Source organism: Alternaria alternata, assembly GCF_001642055.1.
Source record: "Alternaria alternata strain SRC1lrK2f unplaced genomic scaffold CC77scaffold_19, whole genome shotgun sequence".
In the NCBI taxonomy this organism is placed as follows: Eukaryota; Fungi; Ascomycota; class Dothideomycetes; order Pleosporales; family Pleosporaceae; genus Alternaria; species Alternaria alternata.
In genome coordinates, this window is record NW_017306208.1 from 509,902 (window position 1) to 526,353 (window position 16,452).

The following is a 16,452-nucleotide window of genomic DNA, read 5'->3' on the forward strand; positions in this document are numbered from 1 at the left end:
CGTTCTCAAATTCGACTTTTACTACTGAATGAGTGTAGATTGAAGTCGAGGAGAAAGTGACACGAGGAAGAAGATTTATTGCTGCAGCAGTTGAATGCACCAGTTCCTGGACCACTACCTTTCCCAGACACACAATGTTGAATGTTGTTCTTGAGTGTCTCCTACACCTAATTCATTCCCACCAAATCATGTTCCAATGTGATGAGGCTGCCACACTGCTACCTACATGCTTGACGACGGATCAACGTTCTGTAACATGCATTAGGAACCACACAGATGAGCCAAGTTGATGAAGGCGCAGTAGACTCCAGGAGCGCAGGCTCGTAGATCCAAGCGGGTGCGGCACAGCTGTCTCTGGAATCCACTCATCGAGCCATCCCCAAATTTTCAAAGCGAAGAAGAGGCGCCCTGTAATGGTCTTTTCCTTGCGTTCGAATCTTCTTACGAAGATCAAAACGCAGTGAGAAGTAGAACGAAGCGCCAGCCTTTCGTTGAGAGAATTTGGGGTTGGCTCGTTTGACAGAGTCCTGAGACAGCTAGGCCGAGATCTAGAAGTTTGCACGTCAGTCAATAGAGAGTTATACTGCTCAGGATGGGAAGAGTGGGGGTTGAGACGTTACCGTTAGGAGTGTGTGGTCGAAGAAACCGAGTGAACGCATGACGCGATTAACAGCGTCATCTCCGCCGTCCTGATAGACTGCGCCAATGAGAGCTTCGAGTGTTGTCGCGACCATTCTGGGGGAGACGGCAGGCGTGCTATCAGCCACAATGACGCATCTGTCGAGGCCAGTCTGATATCCTCGGCGAGCCAGCGCATCGTTGCTCAGCATCTCGTTACGCAATTGTGTCCATTGCGCTTGAGAACGCACTCGCCCTGTGATCGTCAGTACCCCGCAGCGCTCAACGGGAGCGTGTTCCTTACCAGTCGAACTGCGAGCTTCAAACCAGGCGCTGCAGAGTACCTTGGCGAGAACTGCATCACCTAGGACAGACAATCTCTTGTTGTTGTCAAGGCTCTCAAAGGTGTTGTTGTATAGACAGGCAATTTGCGGAGCTGCCATTTGGACAGCCTCGACCGCGATGCGCTTGTCAGTGAACGTGTATTGGAGTAAGGTCCCGATATCGACCGCCTTCGTTTCGACTCGAGGTAGCATCGTAAGTTGATAGAGCTGAGACGTGTTGATCAATGGGTGAGAGACGAGATGGGAGATGGATTAGTTGGCAAGTGAGTTTCGCTTGGAGATGATCAAGTTCCTCTGCGAAGCTAGCGCAAGCTGCATGTGCTATAGCGATGTGCATTTCAGTGTAACATGCGGTAGTGTAGCAGGGGAAGATCAAGTTATGGACTGCCTTTCCTGTAAACTCAGTCACACCTTTCCAATGAGATCTCCACGGGTGCATCGCCAATGCTGTAGGAACGCCTTACCCTGCGCAATGGTCGCATCTAGACCCCGGCGTGCCGACAGCCGTTCCTGATGAGCGACAGCGCTATGCCATGTGTCTAGCTTCTTTCTAGTTAGCGCCACCATACGTCATACCAAATTCCATGAAAACAGGCATCATGGGGTCTCCGCCAAGATGGAATCCAACGTTAAAGAACTGGGCGAGCCATTAGGTAGGCACACTCGTTACTTTTGCTATCCGAATAACCGGTCCGCGGAAGTAGCACCGACACGGATCCCCCGGAAAGACCAACCGCAAGGGTCTAGTCAATATGGCAGAAGAGATGGTGGTGCGTGGCCCTGCAGAAATCTCCTTCAAGCGTGCGTCTTGCTGATTTGCGATTCTTGATAAACAGGAGCTCGGGTTCGAGGGTCTTGACCGATTTGCCGACAGGCATTTTGACAAAACCTACGACCGTCTACCAGCGATTCCGAGGACAGCGAAGCAGAAGCGCAAATTGGAACAACGACAGCGGGAGTATCTGCAGAAGACCCACGGTCAAGCACCACAAGACGGGCCGTACCCGCCGCGAAATCACCCTGAAAACCAGCCTGGAAACCACCCTGACAAGGGGTACACGTCTCGCTCCACTGCACCAGAAAGCGCAAACGGCTACAATTCCGACCCAGAGATGTACGCGCCAGATTCCCGGCAGGACCGCTATGGGCGAGACGACCGATATCGTGAGCCCGAGCAGAACGGCTACACTGCACCAGGGCCAGGATTCAAAGTCCCACGCGGCCGCGACGGACCGGGTGATACACGCGGCATGCAGGTAGCAGTGCGCCTAGTCCAACGACATGCAAATTCCAAGCTAACGTGTAACAGCCATATGAGCAACAAGCCCAGTCTGAATACGGTCAACAAAGTCTTTACGGAGGTGGCGGCGTGCGGCCAGCACCCCAACGAAGAGGCTCATCATGGTCTCCGCCACGCTCCCAGCGACAGGGCCGATCAAAATCACGACGTCGTCGGTCGAACTCGCGCGAAAGGGATAGCTCAACCGACATGAAGAGCCGGCTGTTGGCGACGGTCGGCGGTGCTTTGGTAGGCGGCTTTGCCGGCAACCGAGCAACTAAAGGAAAAAAGTACGATACCGTTGCAACGATTGCCGGAGCCATTATAGGCGGCGTTGGTGCAAAAGAAGCGGCGGACCATTGGGACGACCGGAAAAGGAAGAAGGAACAGCAGAGAAACGGGGATTGGGACGACGACTCGGATGACAGCAAGCGCAGAAGTGATCGCAGGAGAGACGACAGATATGAGCGTGATGACAGAAGGAGCGATGACAGAAGGAGCAGATACGACTACAATGACAGATATGAGGGCGATGATCGGAGGAGATACTAAACATGCTTCATGGCGGTGGAGCCTGGCTGACAGCTTACGTGGGACTAAGCGGAGCTTTTTGGGACCGGCGTGCGGCTTGCGCGACATATTTGTTTGGGTGGAAATTTCCGGGCTCGGGCATGAAGTGATGATGGCGCAACCTGGGACACGATACCTTTGTAGGATTTTGTAATTTTTAAGGGAAAAATGGATGACATGCAGGAGGTGTAATTGTTTGTTGCGGGAATGACGTGCGACGGGCGTGCCTTGTCTGCGACATGATCTGATGCGAAGGGGAGGGGCCACGCGACGGTGGGAGTTCACAGGAGGCGCCAGGGGTAGATTGTCGGTGCGGTGGTGGGCTGTCGTTCGTAATAATAGCCGATACACGAGGCACATGTCTATGCTTTTTGCCGGGAAAGAAATTCTAGAAGACTTCCAGAGGGTGTGGACATGTTTTGAACACTTGGATGCGGTGAGGACGTGGAAGTGTTCAACATGGCGCAAGTGACTGTCGAGGAGCAGAGGCAAGGTTCAACTCGGTGTGTTAGCTAGGGCTGTCCGTGCTGTTTCGAGAAGTGTAGTAGAAGGTTAGACCGATCCACCTGGTTGCGGGACCAAGCCTCGTCCCGCAGTCTATCCATCATCTCTCCGAGCACCACGCTTCAGTCACAAGAAATTATACACTACACAGAAGCCAGCGCGCCAGGACCCACTGCAGGTTCCCGAGCTCCCTTGTCCATAGCTCTCTGCCCGCCCAGCTGCACCATTGCTCAGTCCTTGTGCTACCCCAAGCCGCGCTTCGTCTGCATCCCGCTCCTTGGCCGAGCAACCGTCGAGCAGCACAACTACACTCGAGGAGCTGCACCGCGCATACACACGCACCACCATGAGCTGGTGACTGCCCGACCACCACACCACCGCCCCTTCCCCACCACGCACGAGCTCCCTGCCCAACCGTCTGCCACCTGCCCCTCGCTCCGCGACGTTTGCCTCTGGTGTCGCCGCTGCCGCCGCACCGCAAGACGACGATGCGCAGATACAGGCCTGGAGGAGGCCCCGTGAGGGCTCATGGCGGCGTGCCAGTGCCTGATCCCTTTGCCATGGTGCGCGCATACGACAGCGACTCCAATCCCGCCCGCCCCATACGACCCTCCCCGCTGGCCGCCTCGACTATCCAGGGTCTCCCGCTAGACCTGCTCGACCGCCTGCGCTCCTTCCCGCTGTTCCAAGCCGCCCCGGACTCGTTCCTCACACAGGTCGGCCTGCATCTCAAGCCCCAGCTGTACCAGCCTCATGACACCATTCTCACCGAAGGCGAGACGGGCAAGGCCATGTACTGGCTGGTCCGCGGTGCTGTGCGCGTGACCTCGCGGGACCAAGAGAGCACATATGCAGAGCTGAAGCCCGGCGCTTTCTTTGGCGAAATCGGCATCCTCATGGACATTCCCCGCACCGCCACCATCATCGCCAACATGCGCTCCCTTGTCGTCCGCCTGAATAAGGAAGATCTCATGAAGGAGCTGCCGGCGTTTCCCGAGGTCGAGGTCGCCATCATGCACGAGGCACAGGAGCGACTGGCCATCTTGCAGCGCAAGAAGTCGGAGATGGGAGCCAAACGGCCCGCCATGCCCATGCGCCAGATAACGGGCAAGCGCGATCGCGAAGACGGCGACGTAGTCATGGCAGAGAGTGGCACTCTGCGCGAGGGCGAGGTCAATGCCTTCAAGAAGAGGAAGTCTCCTAGCCCGGGTCTCGCTGAAGCCATAGCCCATAGTGCCTTTGGAAGTGGCAGCATACACGTGAGACCACTGCTCAAGGAACTGCCTCTCTTCTCCGAGCTGCCTGATGACATCCTACACTTCATTGGCATGCGCGCCCAACCCTGCTCTTTCGACCCCTTCACCGACATAATCCGACAGGGCACACAAGGACGTGATGTCTTCTTCATCGTCAAGGGCGAAGTTGAAGTCATCAACATGAACATGCCAGAACAGAACGGCTACACCTCGCCAAACGCCGGGCGTAGGAAATCCATCGCAGCGGGCGAGCAACATTTTCAGGAGGTAAAGGCCCGATTGAAGCCTGGGCAATACTTTGGCGAAGTCGTCAGTCTCTCGCTTGCGCCACGCCGCACGGCTACGGTCCGCTCCGTGTCGGCCGTTGAGTGTTTGATGATCAGTGGCGACACGTTGAACCAGCTGTGGGACAAGTGTACTCCTGACGTACGTCGGCAAGTTGAGAATGTTGCCAAAGAGCGGTTACAGACTGCCAAGGATGATGATGTACAGATGCTCGATGCGAATAGCACACCCAACATCCACGACCTGGCAATAGCAGACCACATAATACCACGAACACCACGACGCAAGAAGAGCGTGCCGACCGTCACCTTCAATGACACAATCGATATCGATAACCCGGTGACACCCACCCGGAGAGACGAGAAGATGATGGAACCGTTCGATCCTGATCCGTTTCTCAACGTCGACCTCGACAATGTCAGGTCGAGATCCAGGAGAGGGTCGCTCGCCCCACCGCCTCCAGGATCAACGCCCGATTCGCCATCCAGCCCAGCTAAGACCGACTTTCCCAAATCCCCATCGCCTGGTGGATCTCCCCTTTCCCCGTCGCCATCTTTCACGATAGCGAAGCATGCATCCACACCGCCAGAAATGCCCTTTGACTTCAAGCGCCCTCGGCTTGTCAACAGGCCAAGCATATATGGGAGAGGCAGATTACCTGATCCAGTGCTTGTCAAAGTTCTCGCAAATCTGGACATTCACCAGCTCATGAAGTTGCGCGCAATCTCCTCGCATTGGAACAAGCTAATATCCGAATCACCGGACATACTTCACGACCTTGACCTCACCAAGTACAACCGCAAAGTCACGGACCGAGCGCTAGTAGATGTAATATGCCCCTTTGTGGGCAGCCGTCCTCGATACATCAACATCAGCAACTGCTTCCACGTAACTGACGAAGGCTTCGCTGAGCTCGCCAAAACATGCGGTCCTAGCGTCAGGATCTGGCGCATGAAGAGTGTATGGGACATCACTGGCCCGGCCGTCCTAGAAATGGTGCAGAAAGCCAAAGGCCTCGAGGAAGTCGACCTCAGCAACTGCAGAAAAGTAGGCGATAACCTGCTTGCTCGTGTAATCGGTTGGGTGGTTCCTGAAATGCCACCGCAGATGGCAATGGCGCACGCGCAACACCAAGCTCAAATCAACGGCCGGAAAGGAAAGGGAAACCAACCTGCCCCGCAACCGCTACCACCTGGTACCGTTGTCGGCTGCCCGAAGTTGAGGAGGTTGACGTTGAGCTACTGCAAACACATCACCGATAGAAGCATGGCGCACATTGCCGTCCACGCCGCCAATCGCATCGAAAGCATCGACTTGACGCGCTGCACAACCATCACAGACGTTGGTTTTCAGCACTGGAGTGTGTACCCGTTTCCACGGTTAACCAAGCTCGTTCTGGCGGATTGCACCTATCTGACTGACAATGCGATTGTATATCTTACGAATGCGGCAAAGGGGCTCAAGGAACTGGATCTGGTAAGTCTCGAATCTCATCCTATATACATTTCAAACAGATTGAATGTGTGTGTGTGTGTGTGTGTGTGTGTGTTTTTGCTAACGGAGGATAATAAAGTCATTCTGCTGCGCCCTCTCCGATACCGCAACCGAAGTCCTCGCCCTCGGTCTACCCTCCCTCACGCACCTCAACCTCGCTTTTTGCGGCTCGGCCGTCTCCGATACGTCGCTTCGTTGTATTTCATTGCATCTTCTCGAGTTGCGCAATCTCAGTGTACGAGGCTGTGTTCGCGTTACAGGAACCGGTGTGGAAGCTGTTGTGGAGGGATGTCGCGATCTTGAACGCTTTGATGTCAGTCAGTGCAAAAACTTGGGTAGATGGGTTGAGGCTGGGGGTGTGGAGAGTGTGAAGAGTAGGGGAAGAAATGTCAAGTTTGTGACGGTTAGTGATGGGCGGTGGAGGGATGGGAGGGGGATTGTTAGACGATGATGATGATGATGCAACGCGCAATCTTGTTTCAGCCCATTCACATATTTATGCGCATACGGTTAGACGGTGATTAAAGAAGATGTTTAGGGAAGACGATTTGGGACGATGATGTTGTATGGATACGATGTAAACGGTCTATGTCAGAAGAACAACTTGGAGATGGAAAGCATTGGGGCTTGGATATGTAGGATCTTGGCACGGGTTTTCGCATCTAAGGAAGATACCAGGCTTTTTGTTCGGTGTGTATTTAGCGATGTGTATTTGGATTGGTTAGATCTCTTTGCTCTCCTATTGGCGGTCTTGGTCATAGTCCGTCTTCCTTGGTCATGTTCCGTCTTCTCCATTACCCGAAGAGTCATTCTGTTTTTCCTCGTAAGCTGTATCGCATGGGGACAGTGAGCATTCGCTTTCACGGTCAGCTTCGCTTCTCCTGCACCCTTTGTGCAACGATGTTAGCTCCGTTGGGCTTAGCTTTGTTTGCACCTCCGGGATATATTGACAAAGTCTCTCCTCTTCTCCAGGTATCGTACACCAAACGTTAGGCATGCACTTCCACATCATGTTCTCTATGGACAATCTCCCTGGAGCACTCGTGAGCCACCCACATACCCGCGACGTAGCATAAATAAGCCAGAACACCCTGCTGGAGGTTGACCAAAGCATGGTACCATCATTGTCAATTCGACATCGACAGATGGTCACACGTGGCGTTCTTGTTCAACATTGCCGACATCATCTGGCACTTGCCTCATCTAGATCTGAAACATCAACTCGACGTACCCAAGTTCCCCATGATTTGCCTCCTCCTTCCGCGATAAAACCTCTCCAACATCTTCCTCCTCTCTTCCTGGCTACTACTCTCAACCAGTAGCGCAAACTCTGCCGGGTCATCAAACCCCATACTCTCAGCCATACTGCAAAACTGCCTCTTCCTTACCTGCTCATTAGGTCTGTACCTGTAATTGATCTTGAACTCTCCTTTCGTCGCACTGCCCGTGATATGAACGTCTTCGTCGTCATCAGCCTCGGAATTGTCAAGATCATTGGAGTCATCGAGAGGGCTAGAGTGGTGCTGCGGTTGTGATTGAGATTGCGACTGCGTGCCCTGGAACACGCGTTCATTACCCAGATCAACATCGTTGCGCAGTTCCTGTGCGCGTTTGCCCAGCCTCGCTTCCATCTCGCTGCGACCAATAACCTCGGAATTTTCATGCGTGTACTGCACGCCAGCTTTCGCTAAGATCGCGTTGATCGGATCCGGCCCGTTCCTTTTCACAACCTTCTTTCCCCTGGCACTGGCACTTGCCAAGAACGAATCGGCAAACCTCTTGATACCAGCAATGTTAGCGTCGTCATCGAGGCCCAGATTCTTATTGCTCAGAATGTCCTCGTCTTCGCTGTCAAATTGCGACTCGTCGACGTGGAAGTCGTAGGCATTGACACCGGCTTTTGACTCTGCAACGTTGGTCTTATGCATGATGTCGCGGAGAAGTACACTGTGTTCTTCGAATGTGAAGAGGTTTTCTAGACCGAATAGCTCGCCTTTCTTGGTGGACTGGTCCATTACGCCTTTGAAGTAGCGGCGCTCTTCAGAGGCATTGTAGCCGATGTTGGCTTGTTGTTGTTTGTAAATCTGACGGGCATAGACTACTTCTTCGATCGTGCCGCTTGAGATTAGGCGAAAGACCTCGACATTGCGTGTTTGGCCGATACGGTAGGCGCGATCTTGGGCTTGAAGGTCATATGCTGGGTTCCAGTGTGGATCCATTACAACGACCTTGTTGGCAGAGGTGATGTTCAGACCAACGCCTCCCGCCTTGGTGCTGATTAGAAAGACGAATTGATTGGGGTCTGCGTTAAAATCTGCGACTGCCTGAGAGCGATCTTCGTACTTCATGCTGCCGTCAAGGTATGAAAAGTTGTACTTTGTACCATCGACATCGAAAAGACCCCTGAGTAGTCTCAATAGGCGAACCGAGTGTGAGAAGATGAGGACTTTATCGCCATTTGAGTACCAGAAGTCGAGCAGTCGCCGCAACACCTTCCACTTTCCACAAAACTCTCGCTGGGATTGTCTCAAGATGTTGTCGCGGATCGCGTAGAGTTTCTTGTACGTGTCAGGACAAGCTATCTCCAGTGTTTGGAGATCTTTAGCTTGCTTCTCCTGGTTTTCGCTCGACATTGGTACTATCAAACCGAGGTGATTCGCAAGTTTCTGGAATGTGATCATGGCAGGGAAAATGTAATTTGACCACTTCTCACCTTCAAATTCGACATGACAGCAATACCCTCTACCCTTCTTAGATCCACAGTCGCATTCTTCTCGTGCATTGCGTATCATCTCACACCTGTCGCTCTCGAGAAATGTTCGGTATGCATCAGCCTGGGTCTCAGTGAGCTGGCAGAAGATGATGCGATCGCTCTTCTTCGGTAATTGATCAGCAATAAGCGTCTTCATACGCCGAAGAAAGACACTAGGTAGGATGTTATGAACCAGGTCTTGTGCCTTGCTTCGCGAATCGGCCAGCTGCGCATTGGTAGCATCGTGAGCCTGACCTAACTTCAAGGGCAGGCTGATCTTCTGTTTCCACTCTTGTGCTGAGCCATATGCACCAGGTCGTGCCCAGTTGAGGAGGTTCCAAATTTCTTCGTATTTGTTCTGAATAGCCGTGCCTGTCAGACCAATACGACACAACGCATTGATCTTATTCATCGCCTTGGTAATCTCAGCATTCTTACTTTTGACTTGATGGCACTCGTCAGCGATGACGCAGTCCCAGTCGATCATGTTAATCTCGCTCTCATGATTGCGGTATGTTGTATACGTCGTGATCATGATTTCGAGCGATCCCTTCGCTGCGGCGCCAAGGACGCCCTTTCGGTCGGCTATGTTGGAGCCGTGGTATCGAGAGACGTTCCACCAACCCCACTTTGATAGCTCGTCTTCCCAGTTTTGCATAAGTGTACCCGGACATACGATGATTACTCGCGGATACCATGGTTCTTCGGGTAAGCGACGAATCTTCCGCATACAGGCTGCATCGCGCTCAGTGCCCGTTTTACCGAACGCTGCTGTTAGAAATGCGATGACTTGGATGGTCTTGCCCAAGCCCATATCGTCGCCAAGTATGGCACCTGTCTGCTTGACAAACTTGTCATGAAGGAACTGGACGCCTTCAACTTGGTAGTCGCGCAGCCACTGAGCGATGGGACCGGGTATGATACCATGCGACTGGCGAAGTTTGATGTCCTTTTTCTCTCGTTGCGGCATGATGTCCTTGTGAAGCAATGGCTTCTCTTCGGTGTCGGCAATATCAGACCAATCAACCTTTCGATAGCTAGGAGGATATCGCAGGCCAGCTTCATGCAACTTCTTCAGTGACCGCTGTCGCGAGATGATATAGTCAGGAATCGGGTCGTCCAGGAAAGTAGGTATAGGACCTGCATCATCCCCCAAAGAGTCGGTGGTGAATCCCGTCGGACCATATCCCGTGTCTTTCTTAGGCGGAGCTTTTCGACCGACGATACTTGATGCAGCTGATGCTTTGCTCTTCTTTGCAGCACGAATCCTGTTGGTTTCGGCAGCGACGCGCTTACGGTTATGAGTTCTGCGACCCTTGTACTGCTTGTAGGCAGCACCAGTGTCGAATTCATCAGCCAACAAATCAGCGTCTGAATCAGCATCGTCAGTACCAGAAGTAGATGTCTTTCTATTTCGTGACACCGCAGGCTTTCGCACGTCCTGTTCGTCGTCTGTTGATTCTTCAGCTACCCTCTGCGACTGGGTCTGGCTTTGTGTGAGGACTATCAGATATCAGCATCTTGTCAAAGGTGTGCAAGGCATCGACTGACCGTCAATATACTGCGAGAGGTCCAGATCTTTGCGCGATGTTTCGATGATGTCAAGACCGTCATCCTCGTCCTCCCCGCTCTCGCCAAAGGCTTTGATCGCTCTTTCGTGATGCTTGGACTTATCGCGAGATGACATGATGGATGAGGCGACCAGGAGTTGTTGAGCTAGTCACTGGCAGCAACGCTTGACCGAAATTGTATCACATCCTCGTGCACATTCACGGTCCACGGCGATTGCCATGGAAAAATGCACGTGAGGCGGGAGTGAAAGGGAAGTCGGAAGGCGCCACCAAGCTGCGCAAACGCGCTAACGCGCTCTCACGTGAAAGCGGGGCGGGACTAACAGAGCATCCCTGCAAGAACTTCCAGCCAAAATCTGGAGCTCGAGCCTTGACGTCTACATCATCGCGCGCAATTGCACGTTTACAAACATCCAAAACCAAATTTAAAGCCGAACCTCGTGTCGCGTGACAATTAGTACCTCCCACATTCTGCGACATCGCCAAAATGCCGCTAGACACCAGCACCTACTCCCTCGCGCTCCTCCGCCTCGACGGCCGCCGCTGGAACGAACTCCGCCGCATCCACGCGCAAATCTCCACGCAAGCCGCCGCCGACGGCTCCTCGTACCTAGAAATGGGCAACACCAAGATCCTTGTATCCGTGACAGGCCCCGCAGAAGGCAAGCAAAGCGGGCAACGAGGCGGCGCCGACAAGCTCGCCAAAGTGGAAGTCGAGATCAATTTTGCTGGCTTCTCTGGTGTAGAGCGCAGGAAGAGGAAGAGTGACAAAAGGACAAGCGAGATGGAGCATTGTCTGAGGGAGGCCTTTGGGGGTGTGCTGTTATTGCACCTTTACCCGCATTCCACAATCACGTTGAATGTGCACATCATCAGCCAGGACGGCAGTTTGTTAGCGGCGTGTATCAACGCGAGTACGCTGGCGCTTATCGACGCTGGAATACCAATGACGGATTATCTTGTGGCTTGTACGGCGGCAAGTTCGGCAAGTGCGAGCGCGGCAGACAATGCGAGTGCGGATGATCCGTTGTTAGATCTGAACAACCAGGAAGAATTAGAGTTGCCATTCTTGACGGTCGGAACACTGGGAGAGAGCGATAACGTTGCTGTTTGTGTCATGGAGAGTAGGGTCAGAATGGAGAGGTTAGAGAGTATGTTGGCGGTGGGTATTGAGGGGTGCAAGAGGATGCGCACTATACTGGATGGCGTGGTCAAAGGATATGGCAAACGATTTGGTTGAAAGAGAGACAGGCTGTAGCATCTACAGATTCCATCATCACCTAGCGACGTAGGGCATGATACCTGCGCTCCAGGGCCGGCGAAGGGAAAGCCTTACGGCCCAGTGTTAGAGAGCATCCGAACCACGGAGTAGCGTGCGCGACGGACGAGTTACGTCAGTTGCAGACCCATAGTGGGATGCGAAACTGTTCGAATATATCACGGAACAACAAGACTAGAAATGATGGATACAAAACCCACGTGGTTTGCGATGTTGGTTCTACTACAGTGGTTGTCGGGGCGCTATTACTGCTACTTGGATGACAGAATCTACCACAGCTTGGACTTACACGAAATGTCTTTGCACTTGGCCGAATCTTTCCTGTTGACTTAAGAATACTAACATGCATCCCTTTCAGAGATGCTTCCATTGGGATTATCGCGACCGGAATTGTCTTTGTTGTTTTACGTCGCACCTTCCTGCTATGGCTCGCTAACCCCACAATGACGCCCCAGGACCAGCACACCGGTAAGCACTAGATGACGACTTCTCGACAACGTCGCGTCGTTATACTTAGAGCGCACCTCCATCTCAAGAACAGGCGTCTTTATCAAGATCCTCGCCAAAGGTACAAGGCGAGAAGCAATTAGCTGGCAAAAGGCGCGGCGTGCGGCCAGGTCAACAGAGCATGCCAGCGATCACGTCATTCTCATTCCTGTCGTATCTCTTCATCTCCACTCCTTTCTCCATCATCTCTCTGTCTTCGTCAGCTACTCCATCATGTATTCTTTTCTCCCAGCCCATCGTCTCGAGGGCCAGGCCCGAATTTCCAAGCATTTGCCAAGCAGCGTTTAGCCTGGACCGACCATCGGACTCGCGCTATCCTAGCGCTTCTTCTCCAGCATGGACTGGCTACGCGCTTCCGATCCGACGTAGTGCGCTTTACCATTTCATCGGCATTGCGCGCGGCATATGGCATATGGGGTTGCTTTGGCGATGTTGGCTCCTGCCGCATGAGCGTTATTCGTGCGAGGTGTGGTTTGTTCACGCTTGCGAGTCGAGCAGACGCTGCGAAGTAGTGGGTACTTGCGCGTGCATATACTGAGGCTGACTGCCTCACATCATCAAAGTCTCGATGTTGTTGTGCGAGACGGGAACTCTTTACTCCCTTACGATGGAAAACTGCGCAGCTGACAAGGTAAGCAAAAGCCTATACCGTCACTAGAAACGTTCCGACTGTTTGCACCACCGCCGACCTCCAAGCTAACATTCAGCCGCATAAAGACAAGCTTTAATTACCAAAGCGCACGGCAGAGGACAGTGTGTAAGATGACGACGTACAATCTGCATCGGTCTTCCCTGACATGTTGAAATGAACGCCAGGAAAGCGTTTGAGTCAAGACATACAAGAGCTAGCAGGAGTAGACACCTGGTTCTAGAATCGCTCTAGTGGTGCGCGGATGTGTACCGGAAAGCAGTGAGTACCTCCGCCATGGAATGGCGGTACGCTGGTATAGTTACAGTGCTAACAAAACTAGCCTTGCGATGGCGGAGACGGCGGGGGTGGCCTTGGTACCCTCATTGTACCGGAAGCACGGCTCAAGGAATTGGGCCGAGATACGAGACCAGTGCACCAGACATTGCGACGACATCGAATTTCTCACCGACGATTCAGCTACGGCAAGGAAGGTACTGCTTGCATCTTCTTCGCCTGCCTCGACCCAGCCTATATTCATCAAGAGCACACATACTGAATTGATGGTTGCTTTCGTGAAAACATCAATATCTCTCGACCGGCATGCGGCACACCCCCGTATCGGACGTTTTTCAAAAGCCGCCGGCACTGTGAATTGTGGACATCGAGTCAGTGAGCATAGCGGGATGTGGAGTTGCATGTCATTCCCCAGCATGCGCAATTTTTCACTTGCTCACATGACAACTAGACTACCAGCTCGAAAGGGTGTGTCGAACCGTTCGTTATATGTCATTAGTATCCGTAGCGTGGCCGTGCATCCAATCACCAATCTGCCGGACCAGCATTCGGCGGAAAATGGGGTGGTAGCTTCGGGGGCTTTACCCCGACCCACGTTTTCCCCACACTGCACTCCACACGCATCGTCTTGGCAATCGTCGGCTCCAACTTATGGCAATCTCGACTGTGCCAAGCCTAGAGGAAGGCTGGAGTTAGCACATGTTCCAAGCCAACGGTCCATCCGAAGTTTCCCCAAGCAGACGCAAGACTTCATTTTCCCTCGGATGTGGCGCACATGATGGCGGAGCATCGTAACGGGGTGTGTGAAGCCAGAGTACAAATACCTGGTACACATCCGTATACTGAGTGGCCAGTAGCATCCGAATCCATCTTCCACCTTTTGCCTAAACCCACACATCCGGCAAGATGGTCGCTCGCAACCGCAGTCAGCGCAAGCTGAACACCTTCACAACGCTGTTCATCGCTGCAACAGCAATGTCAACAGCCATCCGCACTCCGGTTTCAAGTCGTTCAACATACCCACGGATGACATCACGATCAACAGAAATGGACTCCGCACCATACCGGGATGCTTCGCTATCGGTGGATGAGCGTGTGGAGGACCTCATTCAACGCATGAACATGGAAGAGAAGGCCGGACAACTCTTCCAGCAAATCACCTTCCCAGGTCCCAATGGAACTGTGACGAACTCTAGTTCATCATCAATCCAAGGGTTGCACATGACACATTTCAACCTTAACAGTGCGATCACCGATGTACGCCAAACTGCACAATATTACAACAGTCTCCAGCAGTTGGCTTTGGACTCCAGGCTCGGTATCCCAATCACACTCTCCTCAGATCCTCGACACACATTCGTTGATGCCACTGGTAGTCAGATTGCGGCGATCAAGTTCTCGCAGTGGCCAGGTAGCTTAGGCTTGGCAGCAATCCGTGATGCTGAGCTCGTACACACCTTTGCGGATATCGCACGACAAGAATACAAGGCTGTCGGTATCAGGTCTGCGCTGCATCCTCAAATCGATGTAGCAACCGAACCCAGGTGGGCTAGGATCACCACCACGATGGGCGAGAACGCTACATTGACCGCTGAGCTTGTCGTTTCCTACATCAAGGGCTTCCACGGCCCTGGTGAATTTGGAAAGGACTCCGTCACCACCGTCTCCAAGCACTTTCCCGGAAGTGGACCCGTCCAGGACGGAGAAGACAGCCATTTCACCTACGGCAAGAATGCTACATATCCCGGAAACAACTTCGAAATGCATCTTATTCCCTTCAAGGCGGCCATCGCAGCTGGCGCGAGGCAGATGATGCCGTACTACTCGAGGCCCATGGGCACCAAGTACGAAGAGGTCGCTGCTGGAATGAATAAGGGTATCGTCACCGATCTTCTCCGCGGCGAACTCGGGTTCGACGGCATCGTCGTCAGTGACTGGGGTCTCATCACCGATGGCATCATCGCGGGACAAGACATGCCCGCTCGTGCCTGGGGTGCCGAGAACCTGACCGAACTCGAGCGCGCAGAGAAGATTCTCAACGCCGGCACCGACCAGATGGGCGGCGAGCAGCGAACCGACCTGGTTCTCGAGCTGGTGGAGAAGGGCATCATAAGCGAAGAGCGAATCGACATGTCAGTCCGCCGTCTCCTCCGCGAGAAGTTCATCCTCGGCCTCTTCGACAACCCCTTCGTCGATGTCGACGAAGCCGTCGCCAACGTCGGAAAGCCAGAATGGGTCGCCGCTGGTTTCGAAGCCCAAAAGAAATCCATCACCCTCCTCACCAACAAAGACCACACCCTCCCCCTCAAGGCCTCCGACTGCGAAAAGTCAAAGGCAAAGTTCTACGTCGAAGGTATCAACGCTACTTATCTTGAGAAGCGCGACTTGACCGTTGTCGCTACACCTGAAGAAGCAGACTACGCCTTCCTCCGCCTGGCTGCGCCTTACGAGCCCCGCCCCGGCGGTTTTGAAAAGAACTACCACTCCGGCTCCCTGGAATACAACAGCACCGAGAAGGCGCGCCAAGCAGCCATCTACACCGCCGTGCCCACCATTGTCGACGTCTTCCTTGACCGCCCCGGTGCGTTCCCTGAGATTGCTGAGCAGGCGCAGGCACTCATGGTGAACTTTGGTACTAGTCCAGATGCGTTCCTTGATGTAGTCTTTGGCAAGGATGGCAGTGGTCCCGAGGGAATGCTGCCCTTTGATTTGCCGAGGAGTGACGAGGCTGTTGAGGCGTCCAAGGAGGATGTGCCGTTTGATACTGAGAACCCAGTGTTCAAGTTTGGTCACGGTCTTAGATATGAGTAAGAGAAGCGGCAGTCCAGACGATGCGACGACTTGATGAGGTTGTTGCGACAGTCATGATAGATTAATGTATTTTGATGATACCCAAAGTCTTTGTTTCTGGTGTAGAGAAATGTGATGCGCTTCGTGATAAGCTTATACTGTGCCGTCTCGGGCTGCCGGTGGTACAGATGTGCTATAGCACAGTATATATAAGCACTTTTTTTTGTCGCAAATATCGCCCAGATTGTCTGCATACACATGCAGTCGAGTGTAGGAGG

The 16,452-nt window shown here is 53.2% G+C and overlaps 9 protein-coding genes across 9 annotated transcripts; 6 read left to right on the forward strand and 3 right to left on the reverse strand.

The window, feature by feature from the left end:
* Nucleotides 1-587: 587 nt before the first annotated feature.
* On the reverse strand, nucleotides 588-1,154 carry CC77DRAFT_1064506 (ribonuclease III; the record flags this gene model as incomplete). Its single annotated transcript, XM_018528735.1, has 2 exons — nucleotides 588-874; nucleotides 923-1,154. 2 exons carry the CDS (start codon nucleotides 1,152-1,154, stop codon nucleotides 588-590), a joined length of 519 nt encoding a protein of 172 aa, XP_018382670.1.
* A 644-nt stretch (nucleotides 1,155-1,798) lies between these two features.
* On the forward strand, nucleotides 1,799-2,302 carry CC77DRAFT_918382 (hypothetical protein; the record flags this gene model as incomplete). The annotated part of the gene is made up of 1 exon (XM_018533691.1): nucleotides 1,799-2,302. A coding segment is annotated over one exon (504 nt), but the record flags the coding sequence as incomplete, so codon positions are not given.
* Nucleotides 1,944-3,399, reverse strand: CC77DRAFT_284005 (hypothetical protein). The gene has a single exon (XM_018531028.1). It carries the CDS (start codon nucleotides 3,169-3,171, stop codon nucleotides 2,443-2,445), a length of 729 nt encoding a protein of 242 aa, XP_018382672.1. The 5' UTR covers nucleotides 3,172-3,399; the 3' UTR covers nucleotides 1,944-2,442.
* A 1-nt stretch (nucleotide 3,400) lies between these two features.
* CC77DRAFT_283950 (cyclic nucleotide-binding domain-containing protein) lies at nucleotides 3,401-6,964 on the forward strand. The gene is made up of 2 exons (XM_018531027.1): nucleotides 3,401-6,332; nucleotides 6,430-6,964. Exons 1-2 carry the CDS (start codon nucleotides 3,804-3,806, stop codon nucleotides 6,799-6,801), a joined length of 2,901 nt encoding a protein of 966 aa, XP_018382673.1. The 5' UTR covers nucleotides 3,401-3,803; the 3' UTR covers nucleotides 6,802-6,964.
* A 254-nt stretch (nucleotides 6,965-7,218) lies between these two features.
* CC77DRAFT_1042920 (hypothetical protein) lies at nucleotides 7,219-10,906 on the reverse strand. The gene is made up of 2 exons (XM_018527291.1): nucleotides 10,654-10,906; nucleotides 7,219-10,605 (listed from the first exon to the last, which is right to left on the reverse strand). Exons 1-2 carry the CDS (start codon nucleotides 10,787-10,789, stop codon nucleotides 7,568-7,570), a joined length of 3,174 nt encoding a protein of 1,057 aa, XP_018382674.1. The 5' UTR covers nucleotides 10,790-10,906; the 3' UTR covers nucleotides 7,219-7,567.
* Nucleotides 10,907-11,038: 132 nt separating this feature from the next.
* On the forward strand, nucleotides 11,039-11,990 carry CC77DRAFT_284520 (exosome complex exonuclease RRP41). Its single transcript, XM_018531030.1, has one exon. The coding sequence runs from the start codon at nucleotides 11,161-11,163 to the stop codon at nucleotides 11,911-11,913; it is 753 nt and encodes a 250-aa protein (XP_018382675.1). The 5' UTR covers nucleotides 11,039-11,160; the 3' UTR covers nucleotides 11,914-11,990.
* A 455-nt stretch (nucleotides 11,991-12,445) lies between these two features.
* Nucleotides 12,446-13,326, forward strand: CC77DRAFT_284529 (hypothetical protein). The gene is made up of 2 exons (XM_018531032.1): nucleotides 12,446-13,090; nucleotides 13,177-13,326. The coding sequence occupies exon 1, from the start codon at nucleotides 12,581-12,583 to the stop codon at nucleotides 12,995-12,997; it is 417 nt and encodes a 138-aa protein (XP_018382676.1). The 5' UTR covers nucleotides 12,446-12,580; the 3' UTR covers nucleotides 12,998-13,090; nucleotides 13,177-13,326.
* Nucleotides 13,189-14,122, forward strand: CC77DRAFT_284544 (hypothetical protein). The gene is made up of 4 exons (XM_018531033.1): nucleotides 13,189-13,216; nucleotides 13,276-13,369; nucleotides 13,431-13,783; nucleotides 13,836-14,122. The coding sequence occupies exons 2-4, from the start codon at nucleotides 13,353-13,355 to the stop codon at nucleotides 13,952-13,954; spliced, it is 489 nt and encodes a 162-aa protein (XP_018382677.1). The 5' UTR covers nucleotides 13,189-13,216; nucleotides 13,276-13,352; the 3' UTR covers nucleotides 13,955-14,122.
* Nucleotides 14,047-16,261, forward strand: CC77DRAFT_284524 (periplasmic beta-glucosidase precursor). The gene has a single exon (XM_018531031.1). The coding sequence runs from the start codon at nucleotides 14,291-14,293 to the stop codon at nucleotides 16,193-16,195; it is 1,905 nt and encodes a 634-aa protein (XP_018382678.1). The 5' UTR covers nucleotides 14,047-14,290; the 3' UTR covers nucleotides 16,196-16,261.
* The last annotated feature ends 191 nt before the right edge of the window (nucleotides 16,262-16,452 follow it).